Source organism: Triturus cristatus, chromosome 9 (genome assembly GCF_964204655.1).
Source record: "Triturus cristatus chromosome 9, aTriCri1.1, whole genome shotgun sequence".
NCBI lineage: Eukaryota > Metazoa > Chordata > Amphibia > Caudata > Salamandridae > Triturus > Triturus cristatus.
In genome coordinates, this window is record NC_140592.1 from 191583816 (window position 1) to 191604536 (window position 20721).

Below are 20721 nucleotides of genomic sequence, written 5' to 3' on the forward strand. Positions count from 1 at the left end.
CTGTATTGCATGCAGAAAATCTATCCCTCTACCTCAGCTGCATGTTTTAGATGCGGACATGTGAAAGGAGACTGGCTCCACATGTGTTTACCTGTCCGGGTTTGTTATTGGACCGAAATATTTGCTTCAATTAGAAAAATGTTGCAGGTTCGCAAAGATCCAGACCCCCTGGGGGTGCTGTTCAGTATGCCAACTACAAAAAAACGAGCATCTTTAAGGCAGTAATGATTTATTTAGATCTCTTCCCGGGCAGCCAAATCACTAATTTGACAGAAGTGGAAATCCCCTGTAGTTCCCAATGAAGCAGGTTAAGCAACAGGAGAAATTGTATGCACAAAGAATTGGAGCGCTCAATAAAATTAAGGATATCTGCAGTGATGAGACAGACTAATAGACCCAAGGTGCAGATTTAGACATTCCCCTCCCCGTTCCTATGGAATGCACCAAGAAACGTCACGGTATGAACTATGGCGCTATATTTTTTTTATTTATAAGTGTGTACTTCAGAATTATGAGCATTAATGTGCAATATGCACTGATCTGTTTCTACCGGATTAGCAACATACATTTTTTTTTTTAAACATTTAACCCGGTCCCTACTATAATCTGATTTTTTTTTTTCTTTTTTTCAAAAGGCCGTGATTCTAGGACAGATCCTGGAAAATATTACTAGCGAGTTGTTGAGGTATATAAACATACGTCATCGCTAGTATGAATAACTTTAGCCCACATTAGTAAAGCAGTGTGATCCACAATGCAGGTATTACATTTCAAACATGATCTACATAGGAAGGTTTAACCAACAAACACACCAGGCTTCTCTATGTCCTGCTTTGTTTTCATCCACGGTTTATGAAACGAGAGCAGCACGTGATCACCCGAGTACGACTATCTGCAGCCCGTTTCCTTATTTATCCCGTGTGAAGGGCTGCGCATTAGTACTGAATAAACCTCTTCATTTACGCGCGATGCTGCTGTAGCGTCGGCGCTGGTTGCCATGCCACTCATGCATAGGTGCACGAACGTGTCTGACACAAACAACAAAGTGTGATCCAAAGTCAACATGTCTTCCTCGTTGGAAAAGAAAAACAACTGTAATTTAGTTCCCATTTGAAAACGCTGCTGGCTAAACCATGAAGCGATAATACTTTCTTAATATGCTAGTATTTCATTTTATTTGAATATTTTATGCAAAATTTTACATTGCGACGTGATGAGACTAAAACTACCTGCCTGTTATGAATACATCAGCAGTCGCCTTTAAATGTGTGCATGCACGCCACACAGTGCAAAATATTAGCCTTGATAACCGGAATGGAAAACAGTTATTCTTTTAGCGTAGTAACTGAAAGTATGAACCCTCATTTATATTCGACAGTGATGTTTTCAAGCAGAACATCACTGTGCATGTGCTAAGGCTACACAGAATCATATTTTATTTATAAAGGGGTTAAAGTGTGCCCAAATATACATTATAATATTGCATGTCACTGAACAACTCCATGACCATGTAGGGGATTGAGGTCAAAGGCCGAATATCTTTGTTGCAGCATAATGTAGTGATCCATACATTTATTCATGTAAGGTTCGCATATGTAATCGAATATTAACCTATGTGCACTGTATTAACCAGAACGCTAGTGTGTGTGGATGCGTTATTTAAAGTGAGAGCCACATTTATAAAATCGAACTATAACCTATGTATTTGCTCATGTTAAATGTATTGGTTTGGTTACCATTGTCTTTTTAATATTAGCTGCACTTTGAACTGAATTATTAACTGCACTGTGCGTTTCACATTTTTCTGTCAGCTGCAGGTGATTATCAAGAAGCAGTTGTTAGAAAGATATTTTTATTAAAGTTCAGACATCTGAGATAATAGCAGTGTCGCATCCCACGCAGGGGAGCCAAATAGAGCAGTAACAGACTAAAGGCCGCAAAAGATACCATGACCAGTAGAATTCAAGCTCCGTCCTGATGAAGTGCTCCAGATCAAGGGGTACAGTGTCAAAACATTATGAAGCTTGAGAGGAGGTTTCTCTGATCCAAATCGAGAAGCAGCGCTCGACCTCGATTGTCCCGTACTCTATATAACAGCTCGTCTAATCTATAATATGGCAGACATGACAGAGAATAAGCAGTATGTCTTTAAGATTGTACCGCAGATGGTCAAATAAAGAAAAACAACTAGGGAACCACCCAAAAAAAAAAAAAAATCAAAACATCTCTCCCTTATACCCACCCTCCCCGTGGTGGCGGCAACATGCAGTGAAAAGGTCACATGACATTGGAATCGTGATCAAAGTTGAAAGAGGTGAAGCGCTCTTATGGAGGCAGGACAGACAGCAGAGGGAAGACCTCGGGAAAGGAAGGCGACCAAGGGACCCCATTTAAACTCAAAGTTCTTGCAGTTATCCCTAAAGATATCAGACATACGCTCCAAACTAAGCAATTTCCAAAGGTGGGAGTGCCAGAGGGAAATAGCTGGTGCCTCCTTTCTCCTCCATGCGGCCGCCAAGGTGATCTTAGCTGCTCCAATACAAAGCCACATAATCACCTTGTCGGCTCGGGTCTGATGTTCTAGGTCTGGATCCCGAAGCCCAAGAAGGGTATGTGCCATGGTAGAGGGGATGGGATATCCCAGCATATCTTATGTGCGTCAAGATTTCCTCCCAAAAGGGGCGGATGGATGGGCAATCCCACCATATGTGCTGAAAGTCCATAGAAGAGGCTTTTTGTTAATTGTTGGAAACTATTGGATTAGACATTTTATTTAGAACTTGGCCATGGATGTGTTGTGCATGGGGATAGGAGAGCGACTCCTGTACCAGGCAGACTGGGTTGTTGCTAACTACAAGGCTATGCAGCTGCATGCTTCGTTGATGACTGATGGTAAACTACCTGCTCCTAGAGAATAAGGTCTCCTGATTGGATCATTCCGAGGGAGAGGGAGGGGACAAACTGTCCAGAACCTTCGACTGTGTAATAACTGTTCTCAGAATAGTTTGGCAGATCCTGTCCTGGCTTCGCTGAGGGAATACTTGCTCCGCACTCTGCTAATTTCCCCTGCCGGAGGTTTTGAGCTTCATGGGTGAATATCTGTGCCAGTGCGTACACCACAAACTTAATTTGGTTCATTTGATGCGGACACCTTTCTAACTTCTCTTTGCCACTTTTGAAGCTTTATTTAGCTTAGGAAGATTCCTTTATGGAACCAATATACTTCATATTCTATACTTTGTACCTTGTTATATTTTTCATTTTCTTCTTTCTATTATACAAATTCAGACTACACAATTATATTGATATATATATATTTTGGGCTAAATTGACTTATTGTTAGATTTGTAACTTGACTAAAATATGGATAATAAACTTTTCTTGTTTGGACATATTCCTCTCTGTTGTCTTTGTGGCGCCAATCATTTTCAATTAAATGTATTGCGGGTGCTACCTCCTTTAATACGCTTTCAGTCAACAACCAAAAGTACATATGACCAGTGTAGGGTCCTGTACGACGATTATACTAAAATATTTGGGTACAGAGGAATCTGCCAGGTCAAGTGCATAGAAGTATAGAACTCCGATGTCCTTCTGTATCCTTATAAAGTACCTAGTGTGTGTGTGTGTTAGGGGGTACATTAAGCCATACACGTCATGGCTTTTGGTGCAACAAGTTTCTGGGCTGCCGTGCATTGTCTCACTCACCTCACAACCAATTGTTCTGACATTCGCTGCCTCTCCCTCCTTACAGACTACAGTGTTATCATTCACAGTCTCTGAACATTAACACAAGCTGCTTCAGTCTTTCCAAGAGCGTCCTCTTCGGACTGATAAGAACTCTGAAGCGGAATGAGAGAGACTGCTACATCATTACTCTCGTAAACAGTTATTACAAAGGAGTAGCGCTGACATTTTCATATTACAGATACATTCGGACATCAGAAGATGCCTATAAAAATAATTTCATGGGCCATGTTATACTAAGACTAACATCTCCCACAATTGATAATGCATTAACTATATATGCTCAACAGTTCCTTAGTTAATTGCAAAGGGACAGGTGCAGATGTCTCCAGCTCCCACATTCTGTGCCAGAGTAGCCTATTTAGTTAAGGAAGTTTTCATTGCATTCTGTGACTTTAAAATCCTTTTGGCCATGGAGGACTAGAATGACTAGATAAATACCTGAAACGAGAGAGCTACTCATTCCTGGAAGCAAAATACTTTAAGAGCTCAACAGATCTTGCTGTACCGATGCTACTCAGCTTAAACCAAGCTGCACAAATTGAATTCTCAATTTCCTGATGTTTCAACCAGGCAGATGAAAGCCACATGCTGTGTTTTTTCCCCCCCAAGGTAAGCCTTTGCTGGCAGTGTTTGGTTTACATTTTGGGACAGACACCGTAGGTAAGTCAGACCATTTTTTGGTCTCTGCTACAGACCGCTTTGTTTATCTGTTGACCAGACCTACTGTTTCTAATATACATAAAAAGTACTTTGTGTAAGCCCCTTGCTCATGACAATGGATTTGTCCATTTCATGCTTTCTGGCTTTCCGATTTATTGTTGTGTTTCTTCCACCCATGAGCATTTTAGTTTAGTGTTCTGCCTGGATGAGTTGTACCCTTGCACTGCTGACATCAGGGAAGTATTTCTTCTCTGCTGTTATACTGATTTAGCACTTCATAGGAGTGCACGTCCTGCGCACTCTCTCAAGAGACAGAGGGCACTGGCTGATAAACCCATAACTCGGGTGAAATCGGTCCTGGGTTGCTTTTGCTCCGGTTCAGGGAGGACCTGGCTTGGCATTTCGGACAGGACTGTTCCTACTGGAGCAGGGTCAAGACGGATTTACATATAGCTGGTTCCAAACTGAGGTGGCAGCATGGTGTGCAAAATAATGATGGACTGGGATGTGGTCTGCGTGATTACCAGTGGCTGACAATAATTCAAGCATTCCATCGATCACTGTTATGTATACTTAAAACAGCCGTAGAGCAGGATGCAGTGCATTTAAAAACTTGAACATATTGTTTGAAGTTTCACATGTCCTGGAAGTGAAAAACTCTTAAATTAGGTTTACACTACTGCAAGGCCTGCCTCTGCCATGGGATAACATTGATTTAACGGATTACATTTAATAAGTGAGAACTTTGGATTGGGAGCAGGTAGGTAGATAGAGTTTGGTGTCTAAAGAATTTTAATTTAAAACCCTCATTAATTGTAAAGTCTGATTTTAAGCCACAATTCTGAAAATCCCATTTTTGGAAAGTTGGCATTTTCTTTTCCTAACCATTTGGTGCCTGCAGCCTCTTTCCTGGGTCATCTGACTAGGTGTGGCTGGAAGTTGGTCTTTGTTTATTGCTCACAGACAGGGAGACAAAGGATGGGTCATCTGTGACTTGATGAGGGGAGGAACTTTCACCTGGCACACCTGCACATCAGAAAGGCTCTGCCTGAGTGCACTCACAAAGGGTTTGACACTAGTCTATTGTGACCCCAAACAATGTGGTGCCAGGACAGGGAGACAGAAATTCCGACTTGGAAGTGGGCACCAGGTATACATATTGGACCCTTGGACCCAACTCCTCAGTATACCTCTGGCCCTATGTAAGACTCAGAAGGACTGCTGTGGTGCTCTGCAAGAAGGATAGCTACACTGCTGTCTGAGTGAAGGACTGGACCTGCATCTTGAACACAGGACTGCCAGAGTTACTCCAAGGGCTAGTTGGCTGGCCTATTGGTCAAAGCCTCAGGGACAGAAAAGGCTCTAACCACTTTGAACCCAGCACCTGGACCCGGTCTGATGTGAGTCCTACCCCCCCCCCCGTCCCCCCAAGTGTTGCCACCCCAATCCTGGACCCTTGGAAGTGCGCACTGAAAGTGAGCTACGAGCCAAGCAGTGGTCCTGTGAAGCAGAACCGACGCAGTGTGACATCTAGCAGCCACATCAGAACTGCCACAGCGCAATACTTCCCTGACGCCGGACCCCGCAACGCAGCTCAGTTTCCTCTGAATTGAATTGCCAGTCCCGACGCAGGCCTTCACAATGCAAGCCCCTCAGACAGCATCTTCGACGACGATGCAAGACCCCCCATCACAGCTCTGCAGCTTCTCAGAACTGCAGCTGCGTGATGCATAATTGACGTGGGCTTTCGCGACGCAAACCAGGATTTAAGGTACTTTTGTTCAGGGGGCCTAACTGGCTCTCTGTAACAGGCCCGCATTCCAAGACTGTTGCCCTGAACTTGTGACTTTGTCCCGGTCCGACTTGACTAGAAACCACAGTTGCGCCTTGTGCTTTTAAGCACTATTTGTACTTAAATATTTAAATTTGAATATCTCTGGTTCAATTGATTGTTTTTCAACCTGGGTGTGGGATTTTTCTTATGTTGTGTTTTTACTTTATTACTGGTTGAAGTGCTGCATAAATGCTTTACACATTGCCTCCAAGTTAAGCCTGACTGTGCGCCAAGCTACCGGAGTGTTAAACACAGATTAATTTGGAGTGTGCTTGTAGCTTTACCCTAACAAATTGTGGTTGCGGTTTGATAGGGTTTTACCCCCTCAATCAGTTAGCCAATTGCCAGCACTCAGGCAGATAGATAAATGGACACAATTATCAAAGCTATGTGAAGGGCAAGCACTTTGAGGAAGCACACAACTTCTGCCCAATCAAAATATGTACTCCTGGCTACCAATTTGTGGGCAGAGCCAAATCCCCTCTCCAGGCTAATACTCACATAATTGTATGGCGACAGATCTGCTGTCAAGTCATACCATAAAAATAATTCAGCAGTGCAGGTTTGACTGGACTGCTGTCCAAAAATGCCCCAATACGTTTAGGGTGACCAGATGCCCCAGTTTACCTCGACAGGACAGATTTCAAAGGTCATGACCCTTAGCCTTAATATGCACACTATACTCTCACTTGCAACACGTCACAATTCTAGCTATAATGTGTACTGGTTAGGTGATTCACATCCCTGTAGTATCTCCGTGGGTGTTTTTAATCACAAAAATATAATGACCAATGCTAAAAGGTGTCTACACTGCAAATGATGTTAACATTTCTGAAGATATTAAAGTGGAGTCAGTCTTTCTGCCAGGTCACCTTCACTGGTTCAATTCCTTCTTAAGCACAATTATGTGCAATAAGTATGAATCAAGTTCCTTTAGCAGAAAACAATGGACTCTGGCTTTAATATCTAACTCTTAAAACATTTCAGTCCAATTTTTGTATCTTTCTCATGATATTGCAGCGTGTAGACTCAAATGTCCTTCCTCCGTGTGTGAAAAGTTTGTGCATTTTTTCTTACAATCTGATAACTGTAATCCTAAATATAATGGAATAAAACACTAATGCAGAGGAAAACCCTACACCGGATGAGCTACCCATATGGGAATCTTGACAGCTCTGTAAAACTATTTAAAGTTCCATATTTTTCCGAGCAAGGTCTTCAGGTTCACAAGTGAAAGGCACATACTAAAGTTTCACGGCCTACCTGGGCAGAAGTACAATAACTTGCTCTTATCTTCAAGCGTGGAACAGAACAGAGGCTCGTGTCCAAAGTAAAACTGTACTGGCCTCAATTTTCCTTGTCACTATAGAAAAATATGCCATTTTGAGTTCTAAGCAAAAAGAACAAATGATGGAAGCAATGCTGAACAAATCAAACATTTACCCCTAAGCACAGATCGGAGTTTAATCCTTCATTTTTTGCTCACTTCGCCACCCCAGTTTGGACCCAGCCATATGCAAATTAGTCTTGACCCTGCTCTGCATGGGAACAGTCCAGCCCGAACTGTCAGGCAGGTCCTCTCTGGACCGGAAACAAGCATCCTGGGACCGGTTTCGGGGTATCACCCCTCATCAGCCAGGCTGGTTTGAATCCAGTGGCACAGTGAGCACGGGACCCACATCTGGGCATGCCCTTCCCTCTTAAGGTGTTTGTCGCAGGATGCTTGTTTCTGGTCCAGGGAGGACAGGGCCTCGCAGTTCGGGCTGGAATGTTCACATGGGGAGCAAGCCAAGACCGATTTGTATATGGCTGGGTCAAAACTGGCATAGCGTGGTGAGAAAAACGAATTAAACCCAGATCTGCGACTGGGGGACTAGGGGGAGTGGAAGAGTGTTTGATTTGTTCAGCCTTCCGTCCATCATTTGTTATTTTTGCTTTTGTCATCGTAAGTGGGAAGGGTATGCCCAGATATGGGTCCCGTGCTCACTGTGCCACTGGATTCAAGATAGCCTGGTCGATGAGGGGTGCATTGTCAAGCAAACGGGGACAGTATGCTAGTTATGTAATATGGGCCTTCTGTGTCTAAAGTCTAAGGTTTGCATGCCCCCCTACCCCCCAGTACAGGCCTTCATGGTCAAAATTCTAATGATTGTATCCCCCCCCACCTCAAAGCAAACACAGGCTACAGTTTGAGTGCCAAGGTCCTTTGTTGGAGATACATAAGTGGATTTGTGCTAATCTCCCAACAGAAGGGAACTGTTTATTTTTTTCAGGGAGATTAGCCCACACAGACTTTATGTAGCAGTCCATTTCCCCCAAACTCATACAAACACACACAGAAAACAAGTCATACAGGGCCCCTAACAACATCTCAATAGTCAAACCCATGAGGTTTCCATAATTCTAATTATGATCGTGAGTCCCTTCTTGGCAACCCCAGGCCCCAGTGGTATTAGTATGGAATTCCTCCCAACCCTAGAAGGATAATGGTCAGTGTCCTGGGGAATGCTACATGGCACTATCATGCGAGTACCCTGTCCTCCATTTCAAGGACAAGGCACACAAAATTAAACCTTAACTGGGAACATCAAAAGCTCTGGTTCTGCCTACTGGAGGTAGTCTGTGTGCAGTACTTGCTCTGGAAAAAGCTGCCTACATGTCCAAATCATACCACACCATTTGTGCCTATACTTGGCTACACCTATGCGTTTCCTACTCACTGCTACTTTCACTTTCTAAAATTGGATCCATGCCACTGTAGTCCATTTGAGCAACTGTGAATTGAGAAACAATAGTAAACAACTGTTCAGTAGCTAAGGACTGTTGAAAGAGTCCTACTCGGTTAACACCAAGTCTAGAAGGATCCCTTATAATCAGGGAACCCAGGGGAAGGCATTAAATAGGTGCTCACAGGCACCCACACTGGAAGTTTTCTCCCTCTGGCACTCTCCTCCAGAACATCCTGTCCAAGGCAACGTCAGGTATCTACCCGACCAATCACCTATTCTTTTTTAGAACTATTTTGTACTACAAATGCCATTTACAAAATGTTTAGCATTGACTGTGTTTTGCACCGCATAATATTAATTTACTGTGAAGGTGCAGCTTTCAAATGATTGAATGTAATACTAAAATGTTATGGTTATTGCATACTGTGGAAATCACAATCCTATGTTGGAAGCCGGATTGTTGTTCTTTAAGTTATCTTTTTTCTGCTCATGTTCACAGAGAGGCATCTTATTCCTGGAAACCTCTAAAAGGAGAAGGAAACAGCCTGAATGATGAGACTAACAAGCTCACAAAGTCATTAGCTTTTAAGTTCCATTTCAAATGTCAAAATTTAGGCATGCAACAAATCAATATGCATAGGAAGTTGAATTGCTGGGAAACCAGCATATTGGATTTTTAAAGCATAGTGCTCTCTGTGTCAGAAGAGCTTGTGACTGCCCCACGCCAACTTTTTCCCCTCTCCTAACCTTCCGCTACCTTTCTCAATCCAAATAACTGACTAACATAACCACCATTCAAATTACTTTCATATTTCATATACTAATTCACCGCTAATCCTTTATGGGTTTCGGAGAAGCGTGCTACTTGCCAAAAGAGTGCTTCAACACCCCATCAGGGATAACAAAAGCTATATAAATGCAAACCTTTCCCCTCTTCTATCCCTCTGCTACCCTTCTCAAGCCAAATAACTGACTAACCTATACACCACTCAAATTACTTGCATATTTCACTATACTAATTCAACACTAATCCTTTATGGGTTCTGGAGAAGCGTGCTACTCGCCGAAAAAGCGCTTTGATGCCTCATCAGGGGTAGTAAGCACCATATAAATACAATTACAATACAATCCAAAACAGGGGCCAAATGGAACATGAAGAATTACATTCTAAGGCACGAACGTCAGTTCAGTTCTTTAAGAAACAATGGCAAACCAATAGAAAGGGGTTTTATGTTCTAACGCAGACAGCGCTATCACCTCATAGCAGAGGCAGAGGAGGGTGCCAGCACGCATGGACAGACAACTATAGTTGTAAAGTAGTACCTCAAGCAGTGTACTGCAAGTGGCATGAACAACCGTCTCAAACCAATGGCTGAAAATAGCTGTTGAAAGAAAGTCAAGGGTTGAAAGGAGTGGACCCAACGTCCACTATGCATATTGTAAGCAATAGGTCAGTTTGCCAGCTGTGCTGGCAAAACTCAGTCCTAAAAAGCACATCTACAATTGTCAAAGCTGACTGCTCAGCCTGTTAGAGCTGTGACCTACTGTCTTTTCCAATGCTGGTTATACTTCACATCCCTGCTGAATGTGGTCACAAATCTTATTACTCGTCTGTGAAAGTGGGCACCTGGGGCCAAAAATGAAAGGCTGTCTCTGTGAAGCATGTGGTAAAGATGATGAATAACGCATTAGGGGCCAGATGTACAAACATTCACTTTTGCGAGTCACAAATTGCCTCGAATTGCGACTCGCAATTTGTGACTCGCAAAAGTGATTGTACAACAGTGTCTCAAACACTGTTTGCGAGTCCCAAAGGGTTTGAAAATTGAGTGACTCATTAATATTCATGCGGCAGTCGCAATTTGAGACTCCATTGGGAATGGCTAGCACTCACAGGGAGGGTGGCCTGCTGGGAGTCAGCAGACCACCATGTCTGACTGCTTTTTTAAGAAAGCATTTTTATTCTTTTTTACAGGCAGCCCGTATTCCTTAAAGTAAAACAGGAGGTACTTACCGCTTGCGAGTGGCTTACCACCCTTTTGAAAAGGGTGGTAAACTGCGAGTGTTTTGCAATCACAAATGTGGTTGCAAAACAATCATACATTGCAGTCAGACTTGCTATCAGGAAGGGACGCCGTTGGCACGCCCCTTCCTAATAGCAAGTGGCAAACCATATTTTGCGAGTCGCTAATAGGTTACGGACTCGTAAATTATAGTTTGTACATGGGGCTGACCAATTTTGCGGTCGCAAACGGGCCGAATTCCCGTTTGCAACCGCAGAAAATGGACGTACATTTGCCCCTAGATCTTGAAGGTGCCCGACTATCCAACTTAATCAAATTTCAAGAGCTAACAAGAGGTGAAAACGCTACCTGTATTCGACACTACGATGTGCGGTTGCTAATTCTATATTCAAACAACATTGGAAGAGCTCCAGCGAGTGCTTAATTTGAGTTGGTGATTTCCCGTGCGCGGCACCGGCACTTAATTGTCAACACCAGCACTTATGACAGCTGCCACATGGTGACACGGTTTGCTTTACATAGAGATTTACAGAACTGTTATTTATTAATTCAATATACAATAAAAACAACTAATACCTGCCGCCCAATCCAGTCTTATGGTTGGGGGGGGGGGGGCTCAAATAGTCTGAATTGTTACACTTGCACACAGGTACTGTCATTCGCAGCGCTGGCACGGGCAGTGCAAACTGCAGTGGAGGTCTGGCGAGGGCCCTGGCACTTACCTTTTTTATTTTTATTTTACAAATTAAGCACTGGCTCCAAACACAGCAGGCTCAGCTCAGACGTGCTTCACACAGAGTTAAGTGACTGATGCAGAAAGATTTTGCACAAAGGTATGGTTAATAGGAGTGCTGACAACCCTACATGCAATGAATGCTTACAGAACAGATGTGCCTCATCCACGTCAGTGCAGTTAAGTACATTCACGATACTCAGTGCACAATATGGTAATTTACTTATGTCCTTTAGATGTACATTGGTGATATATACCCGTTTTGAGTGCTTTATTTATGCAAAACTTACTTAAATTTACAAAAAAACTAAGAAAATTGCGCCTTTTGCTTTGTTTTCACTTTGCTGTTTTTCATCTAAAACACGCTCTTCAGAACCCTGTAGAAGCAGCGCATTTATAGCTGCACTTTCCCTCTCTTTCAACATTTGCTACACTCCCATTTTGCAAGCTACAACTCCTTTGCCCTCACTTACAGTATGTAATAGCATGCTACCATCTAAGACCCAGAACGCCTCGCAGTCTAAAAAAAAGTTACATTAAAATCCACCCGAGCAATTTAAAAGCAATCAAACGTGGAGCAAAGCATCGAGTTCGGAAATGCAAAATTGTGCTACACGCTCTCTCCCCCATATGAACAATCACAGGTAAAAGCAAGCTTAGGGCTACTACCGACACCCTGATAAACAGACATTTCAGAATTGAAAGAAGAGATGGCTCACCTCCAGTAAACGAGCACAGCAATCAGAAGAATGAGGCACACAAAAGTCATGGCGGAAACGACGATCAGAGGAATAATCCACTCCATCTGGCCGGTCGAAGCTCTGCTGGTCATGCTCGAGCTGTTCTTGTCTAGGAATTCGAGTGACAACATATCAGAAAGAGAACCACGTGCTTGTATAATTCAGAGAAATACAATTATGAAGTCCTTAGTGATTCGTAGAATAGTTCAACATTTAAAAAAAAGCTTTTCAATGCGTGCAGTTATTGTTTGCAGATACAAAATGTGTTTATTTTAGTGCAACATCCAAAAATACACGTTTTGTTTTTCTGTCACCAGATAGGTTTTGTAGGTGTGTGAATATATGTACATATACTGCATTTGACTGAAATTTTACATTCTGGCCAGTGTCGCGAGTTTTCGAACATAGGGCTCGATTCCTAAAGGGCAAAGTAGTCGTGTCTCAGGCCCTGCAGTCTTTTTTGTTTTGTGCACATTTTATATAGCGCGAACTCGACCCGAAGGTATTGGAGCGCTTTACATGAGCACCAGTTACGTTACACAAGGACATGTTTTTTTGGTAGGCACGGGTAGATTAAGTGATTTGCCCAGAATCACATGGTCCGTGCAGGTAACAGCCGTGGGCCAGGTAAGGGGGGGATTTCGCGGGACGATGCGGGGGAAAATAAATAATTAATTTTCCCTCTGCATCGTCCCTCGAAATCCCCCCTTACCTGGCTCCACCGCCTCAACGCTGTTACCTGCAAGGACAACGGCTGCTTTACACCTACAAGCCAGGACTACTGGCTTTGTCAATGGTTGTTAGTTGCAAAACATAAATAAGCAACAACTATAGCTTCGTTGTATGTAATATTGACAATGCTTCCGTTCTGAATGGATGGGACTGTGAAAGAACTATAACGAGTCACTTTGAAGTCACCTCAAAGGCAGTGAAGGGTGGCAATACTGCAGACTAACGATTTTTTTCCGCAGGATGGTGAGGGCAAAAACAGAGCCCGCTAGAGACCCATCTCAGCACCTGCTTTTTAGAACCGAAGGTGTTGAGCACCGGCAGGACCCGGCCCACTTAAAGCCCTTCCCTTAATGATGTAACAATCGTGTGGCCGTCAGTCAGTTCTTACCTACGCCGTTTTGCACCGACCCTCTGCATGGTCTTCGAGAATCGTCCCCACCATGGAACTTTTCATGAGCACTCGCCGGCCTTTCCTTTCCACAGGTTTATCAGTCCACGAGCGCCGTCATAACCGGTTACTTACGTATAATGTACATTTAAGAGGGAGTATATTCAACAATTGTGCTTTCGCAGCACATGGAAAGGAGTTGAATACATGCCCGGTTTAAGATCGAGCCGGTGTTAGCGCTGCAAAGACTGTTCCTGATTCCGAGAACTAGGGCACTGCTCAGCTCGGAGGCTGCGGTAAATCACTTAAACAGATGAGCCCAGCCCAGGTGCTAATCCGACGGACGAGCCTTTTTTAAGATAGGGGGAGGGGAAGAGGGTGCTAAGCACATTATGAATGACTCAAGAAGCAAGGTATAGGTGCATACAGTGCTGAGTTGTAATGTAAAATAAAAGCGAGCCCTGAAAACACTGGGGGCCCGACATAATTAAGTGGGTCAACAACAGTCTATGCTTTGTGCTCACGGATAGCTTTAGTTTTGAGCTCCAATATACTGATCAGTCACAAGGCAAACCCACCATTCACTAAAGCAAGCAGTGACATAGCCAATAGGTCTCGCCTTTGGGACCTTATAAGTGTTTAGTTATCCAGCACAATATCCTTGGTGCAACATCAAGTGTTGCAAGGCTAAACACTTATAAGGTCCCAAATGCGAAACCTATTGCCTATGCTAATGCTTGTTTAACTTCTCCCCAGCCGATGAGGGTGTATTCAGGGACCTGAGTCCACATGAGTGGAGCAGCATTGAGCAGAGTGGCACTGAGTGCAGCAGAGTTGCACTGAGTGCAGCGACACAAAGGTTTGTAGAGTGGCATTGACTGGAGTGTTGTGGAGTGGAGTTGAGTGAAGTGGTGTTGAGTGGAGTGTTGTGGAGTGGTGTTGAGTGGAGCTGAGTTAAGTGAAGTGGTGTTGAGTGGAGTGTTGTGGAGTGGAGCGGAGTTAAGTGAAGTGGTGTGGAGTGGAGTGAAGTGGTGTGGAGTGGAGCAGAGCTAAGTTAAGTGAAGTGGTGTGGAGCTGAGTTAAGTGATGTGTTGTTGAGGGGAGTTGTGGAGTGGAGCTGAGTGAAGTGGTGTTGAGTGGAGTGTTGTGGAGTGGAGTGTTGTGGAGTGGAGTGTTGTGGAGTGGAGTGTTGTGGAGTGGAGTGTTGTGGAGTGGAGTGTTGTGGAGTGGAGTGTTGTGGAGTGGAGTGTTGTGGAGTGGAGTGTTGTGGAGTGGAGTGTTGTGGAGTGGAGTGTTGTGGAGTGGAGTGTTGTGGAGTGGAGTGTTGTGGAGTGGAGTGTTGTGGAGTGGAGTGTTGTGGAGTGGAGTGTTGTGGAGTGGAGTGTTGTGGAGTGGAGTGTTGTGGAGTGGAGTGTTGTGGAGTGGAGTGTTGTGGAGTGGAGTGTTGTGGAGTGGAGTGTTGTGGAGTGGAGTGTTGGGGAGTGGAGCGGAGTTAAGGTGGTGTTGAGTGGAGTGTTGTGAAGTGGAGCGGAGTTAAGTGAAGTGGTGTTGAGTGGAGTGTTGTGGAGTGGAGCGGAGTTAAGGTGGTGTTGAGTGGAGTGTTGTGGAGTGGAGCCGAGTGAAGTGGTGTCGTGTGGAGTGGAGCAGCATTGAGTAGAGTGGCACTGAGTGAAGTGGCATTATGTGGTATGGAAATTCGCCACCGATTTGCTTTACAGTGCTTCAAAGCCTTTTGCTATTTAAATCCAATAATAATATAATATGTTACCAATTATCTTGACCTACCTCTATGTAAACATCTGGTGCCTTTTATCCAATGCAGGAGCTTGTGTTTTTTAAAGATCGAGCACTTCGTAATTCCGGAGTACTCACTTTTCCAGGGTTGCAAGCACTCCAATATTTGGAAGATAGAGAACTCTTGATTTGCTTTGGATCTCAACATTTTGTTAAATAGTGAAGATGGTGGTAAAATGCAGGTATCTTGGTGTAGAAATTGCTGTTTACAAATAAATGCGCTTTAGACCGGGAGGGGCTAGTGGGCAAGGGAGCAAAATATTGTATTGTAATATTTATATAGCGCTTCCTTTCCGTGTGTGGGGTGCTGAAGCGCCTGCCTACATGGAAAGCACTCTACACTGTGCAGGGTGTGTGGTTGGAAGAAAGTTCTGTTTGTTTTGAACCTATGTGGGAAGTGTTTCCACGCGGTGCACGATAACCACCGAGGTGCGGTTATCGTGAAAATGGGATGCAGTGCTTAGCAGCGTGATGAATGAAGAAATGTGAGAAAGATGTGCACGCTTCATGGTTTTTAGTAAACTGACAATTTTTGTAACTCTGCAAGTCCCTTTATGACATTTGTTATGTACATAGTTCACTTAACTAGTTACCGCACTCACTGCTCAGAATGCAATAGTTTTTAAATAAGGATTAGAGATGCCTGGTGAGCAAAACACTCACATTATAGAGGTTTTTTTTGGGGGGGGAGGGGGTTGGGGGGGGGGAAATGTGTCATTTGTAAAGATCCAGAAATGTTTAGGCTAACAGCTTTACACATAACTATTCACTTGAAATGTCCAAAAATTCGAAATTGGCCACCTATGCAAAAAAATGATGGTATACTTGTGAAATGCGTTTCCTTTCCCTCCACCTGTTTTGGAAAGCTCAGAAGAGAGACGTTTCAGGAATGGATATATTTGCTTTGAGCCGTTTCCAGGAAAGAACGCTACATATTTTTAATGACACTTTACGATGTGATCTGTCGCTAAGTCTGATTTGATGGGAACTGGGACTAACGCATCTGATGGTGTCATGAGATATAACCTTATGGCGAGCTATAGCAATACCATTGCTTTCCGTGTGATTAATAAACATTGCACAAATTTGAGTCCCTAATGCACAAACTAGTGGACTAGCTAATTGTAAAATGAGAAACGAGAAGAGAACAATAGGAGTGTGGAGAAATGGTGAAAAAATAAGACAGGTGGGGAAATGTTCTTGATTGAGGGGAGTGGAACGACGGGAGAGAGTGGTTTAGGAGGAAACTAGGTGAAATATTTAGTTGGGAAGGAGACTAAGAGATACTAGAGATAATGAGTAGGTGGAGGAAGATGGAAATAGAGAAGGGGGAAATAGGGGCATCCTAAGACATGATACATCTGGTGTTGTACATTTGTTTGAATGCCAAAAATAATTGATCGAGATAAAAGTGATGCGCTCGTGTAAGGCACTTGGGGGCGCTCCTGTCTCGTTAGTGTTTGGGTATCAGGGACAAAGAAGGTGATGACGAAGAAGGTTATGTAGGGTGGATAAAGCATGTGCGGTGTTTCCTTAGGAAAAGGAGACAGAGGCGAATGGGTTCAGGAAAAGCTAAACAGAGGTATCACAGCAGTTGGAGATAAAGGAGATGGAGCCAAGTGGCGGCACTAAAGAATATGCTGAACTCTTGGAAAGAAACCTGAAAATTAAATAGGTGAAACAAAGCAAAGTGATTTTGCCTACTTGTCTGCCTAAGTATAACACGGGATATTAAAAAGCATCCCATTGTTCACTCAACGTGATGTAAATCATCGGATATTCTCAGACACCACTTTTCTGAGTTAATTTACTCCAGTCCTAACATGCGTGAGAGGGAAACTGAATTTGTGTGGGTGGCAGAAGAACACAGCCACCAGTGAAGTGCACAGGCAAAAGAGCATGTTCAAGCATCACAAGATGTAACAAGCGCGCTCGAGCTGCAAGTTAAACAAGCAACAGAACATTGGAGAGGCGAAGCGAGGCGCGCGTGCTTGTGCGCGTAATAGCAAGCTTTAAAAACCCGCTGACTAAATGTCTCTCCAGACCAGCGCATGTGCTGGCTCTAGCGAGACCTAAAAAGCACTATAACCCTAGCCCTATTAACGTGTACAAGGCAGAATGATTGTTGCAACCCCCTGTGAACAACTGAGAATGGAGGACGGGGGGGGGGGGGGGAGGAGGAGTGGGATGGAGGGCAGCAGACTTCCATCCGTGTACTTGAACTCACTGAAAGCACTTTGTTTTGTATTCCTTACATGGATACGAGCTGCTTGTTCAAGTAGAATCGTCATTCAGCGAATGACATCGGGGAGGAGAGCATGCGGTGACCCGCAGGACCACTGGCTGCTTCCCTGATGGCCGCAGCTCGCTTAACTAAGTTCTTTGCGCATAGATTTTAGTTTGAGAATGGCTTCCACCTGCTTTGGCAGCTCCATATTCACTCGATGGTCTGTGCCCACAAATCTGTTTGCAAATTATTGATACATATCACTTCAATCCAGAAGGATGGGAGCGCCAATTTAAGCCTTCTCCTCAACTCCGATCAGCAATAAATTGCAAACGGCATTCTTTGAGTCAAAATAATTTCGTACTTACAATGTATCCTTTGTAGATTGTGATCTGCCTTTTTTTGCGGTACCAAAGCTTTGTAATATCTGGTCACAGATATATATAACAAACAAATGATGGACGGAATGCTGACAATGCAGACATTCTCCCCCAGTCAAGAGATCTGGGTTAAATCCATCGTTCTTTTGCCCACTACGCCACCCCAGTTCAGACATGGCCATATGCAAATCAGTCTTGACCCTGTGCCTCATGGGAACAGTCCAGCCCGAACTGCCAAGCCATGTCTTCCCTGGACCGGAATCAAGCATCCTAGGACCGGTTTCTGGCTATCAGCCGTCATCAGCCAGGATAGCTTGACTCCAGTGGTGTAGTGAGCACGGGTCCCACGTCTGGGAATACCCATCCCACTTAGGGCGAAAAGCGTTACAACAAACAAATGATGGACGGAATGCTGACAATGCAGACATTCTCCCCCAGTCAAGAGATCTGGGTTAAATCCATCGTTCTTTTGCCCACTACGCCACCCCAGTTCAGACATGGCCATATGCAAATCAGTCTTGACCCTGTGCCTCATGGGAACAGTCCAGCCCGAACTGCCAAGCCATGTCTTCCCTGGACCGGAATCAAGCATCCTAGGACCGGTTTCTGGCTATCAGCCGTCATCAGCCAGGATAGCTTGACTCCAGTGGCGTAGTGAGCACGGGTCCCACGTCTCTGCATTCTGTCCATCAATTGTTATTTTTGCATTTGTCACCCCGAGTGGGAAGGGTATGCTCAGACGTGAGTCCCTTGCTCTCCATGCCACTGGAATCAAGCTATCCTGGCTGACGAGGGCTGAAAGCCCGAAACCGGTCCTAGGATGCTTGTTTCCAGTCCAGGGAGGACCTGGCTTGGCAGTTCGGGCTGGACTGTTCCCATGGGGCACAGGGTCAAGACTGATTTGCATATGGCTGGGTTCAAACTGGAATGGCATGGTGAGCAAAAAAACGATGGATTTAGGCCCAGATCTCTGTACTGTCTGCATTCTGTCCATCAATTGTTATTTTTGCACAGATATATATAGACCGTGTTTAGACATCTTTTTTCCATTTTGAGATAAATTATATACTTTAATTCAAATCTGTGCAATGTGTCCAACTTAACTCACCTACAGTTAGTCATTTTCTCTTGCTACCCGCCGTTCCATCTTTAATATCACATTAAAAGCATGAAACAACTTCAAAATAGTCCATTCTTCATGTGGTGCATCTTTTGCCCAACTCATTCTTTGAGTGAATGTGCCACCTCAGATTTTATTTATAACCAGCAAGAGGTCATTCATGAAGGGCTTTGCATGCAAATGTTCCTGTTGCTCTGGGAGGGAAATCATATCTAAAATACTCCTGGAAAAGACTCAACGCTGTGGCGTGTTCTTTTCTTGGGAATACAATCACCTTTATACTTCACAGCAGTTTTGTCTTCAATCTTGCTATATGAAAACAAATACATATAAAAACAGAATGTTATCCTTCACCCTCTCTCAGGGTCTTATCGGCTGCATGGTTTATCAGTTTTCCTTCTGATTCACATACTTGCCTTATCCACATTTTCATTGCTCTGCACTCCTCTTTATCCTCTGTGTCTAATCATTTTTGCCCTTCATTTACGAAGTAATGCCTCCCTCAATGCTGTGTTCATGCTGTTTTCTTTTCAATTTCAATTATTCTGCTATTGATTCTCCTGTTCCTCCACTATATGTGTCCACTATATGTGTTTCTTAGACGTACAACAGGAGAGTAGGACTCCTATATGTTCAAAAGAGAGGCTCCTTTTAATTATATCTTACCTTTGAGGGAAAACAAGACAAATGTGCACGGTTTAAAAAACAAAAATCTGTCGGTGTAACCTCATCCCATGGTACAGTAATTGTTCTGTTTAAAAGTGAAAATTATGGTTGGATTTTGATATATTTGGACATGGAGATAGTGTTCACACCTATATTTCACATATATTTCCGAATTTACCTGCCAGGTAGAATGCTTTGAGTTATTTTTAAGTACCTAATTTCTACAGCGATAATAATGACCAAGTACACAGAGTGCAGCCCTTTCCCGTACAATAGTAAGTATTCCCATTGTGAAATTGGACTTCCCTTCACGTTGTAAAAAGGACTACAAAACGATGGTAGATGGCTATGATACTCAATTATCTCACTTACCTCAATGATATACACACAATGTGGATCTTTTGGGCTAAATGAGGAGGTTGACAGGTCCCGGCACAGGAGGCAGCTAAAACAGCCCCCTCACTTTATTCAATGAGATCTGATGTCCACAGATATCATGAATCTTACTACTAAGCCATCAAGAAATACATGTGACGTCTAAAGGTGTCAAAGGTGTGCAATGGTAAAGCCAACAAAACAACCGATGGTAGATTAAGGATCTCTGCTTATCAGCCAAGAAAGCTTTATGCAGTGCATAGCTGTTCCCACAGGTTGGAGCGAAAAACCGAGTGGAGATATGTGGCAGGCAACTGATGCTCTTGGTGTATGGACAGCACCTGCAGAAGCCACATGCGCACACCCACACTTGGACTCAGCATATCCAGCTATGCACACTTTGTAGCACAAGCAATGCTGACATTTGGACCTGTTAGCAATAGAGGAACCCGGATTATGATCCCATATTTATTCAACAGCCTCATCACTTGAGTTTTGTGAGGCATGAATGTTCCATTATGCTTATACATTTGGAGCGGTGTATTTCCTTCCCCTTTCGCCGCCAAAAC

General features: G+C 43.7%; 1 protein-coding gene across 6 annotated transcripts in view; it reads right to left on the reverse strand.

The window, feature by feature from the left end:
* The window catches only part of PTPRG (protein tyrosine phosphatase receptor type G), a 1080885-nt gene that overhangs the window by 211125 nt on the left and 849039 nt on the right, over positions 1–20721 (reverse strand). For all 6 annotated transcript variants that reach the window (XM_085624730.1, XM_085624729.1, XM_085624728.1 and 3 more), the window contains one exon: positions 12450–12579. In XM_085624730.1, coding sequence (XP_085480856.1) covers positions 12450–12579 — 130 coding nt within the window. The remainder of the gene's footprint in view (positions 1–12449; positions 12580–20721) is intronic.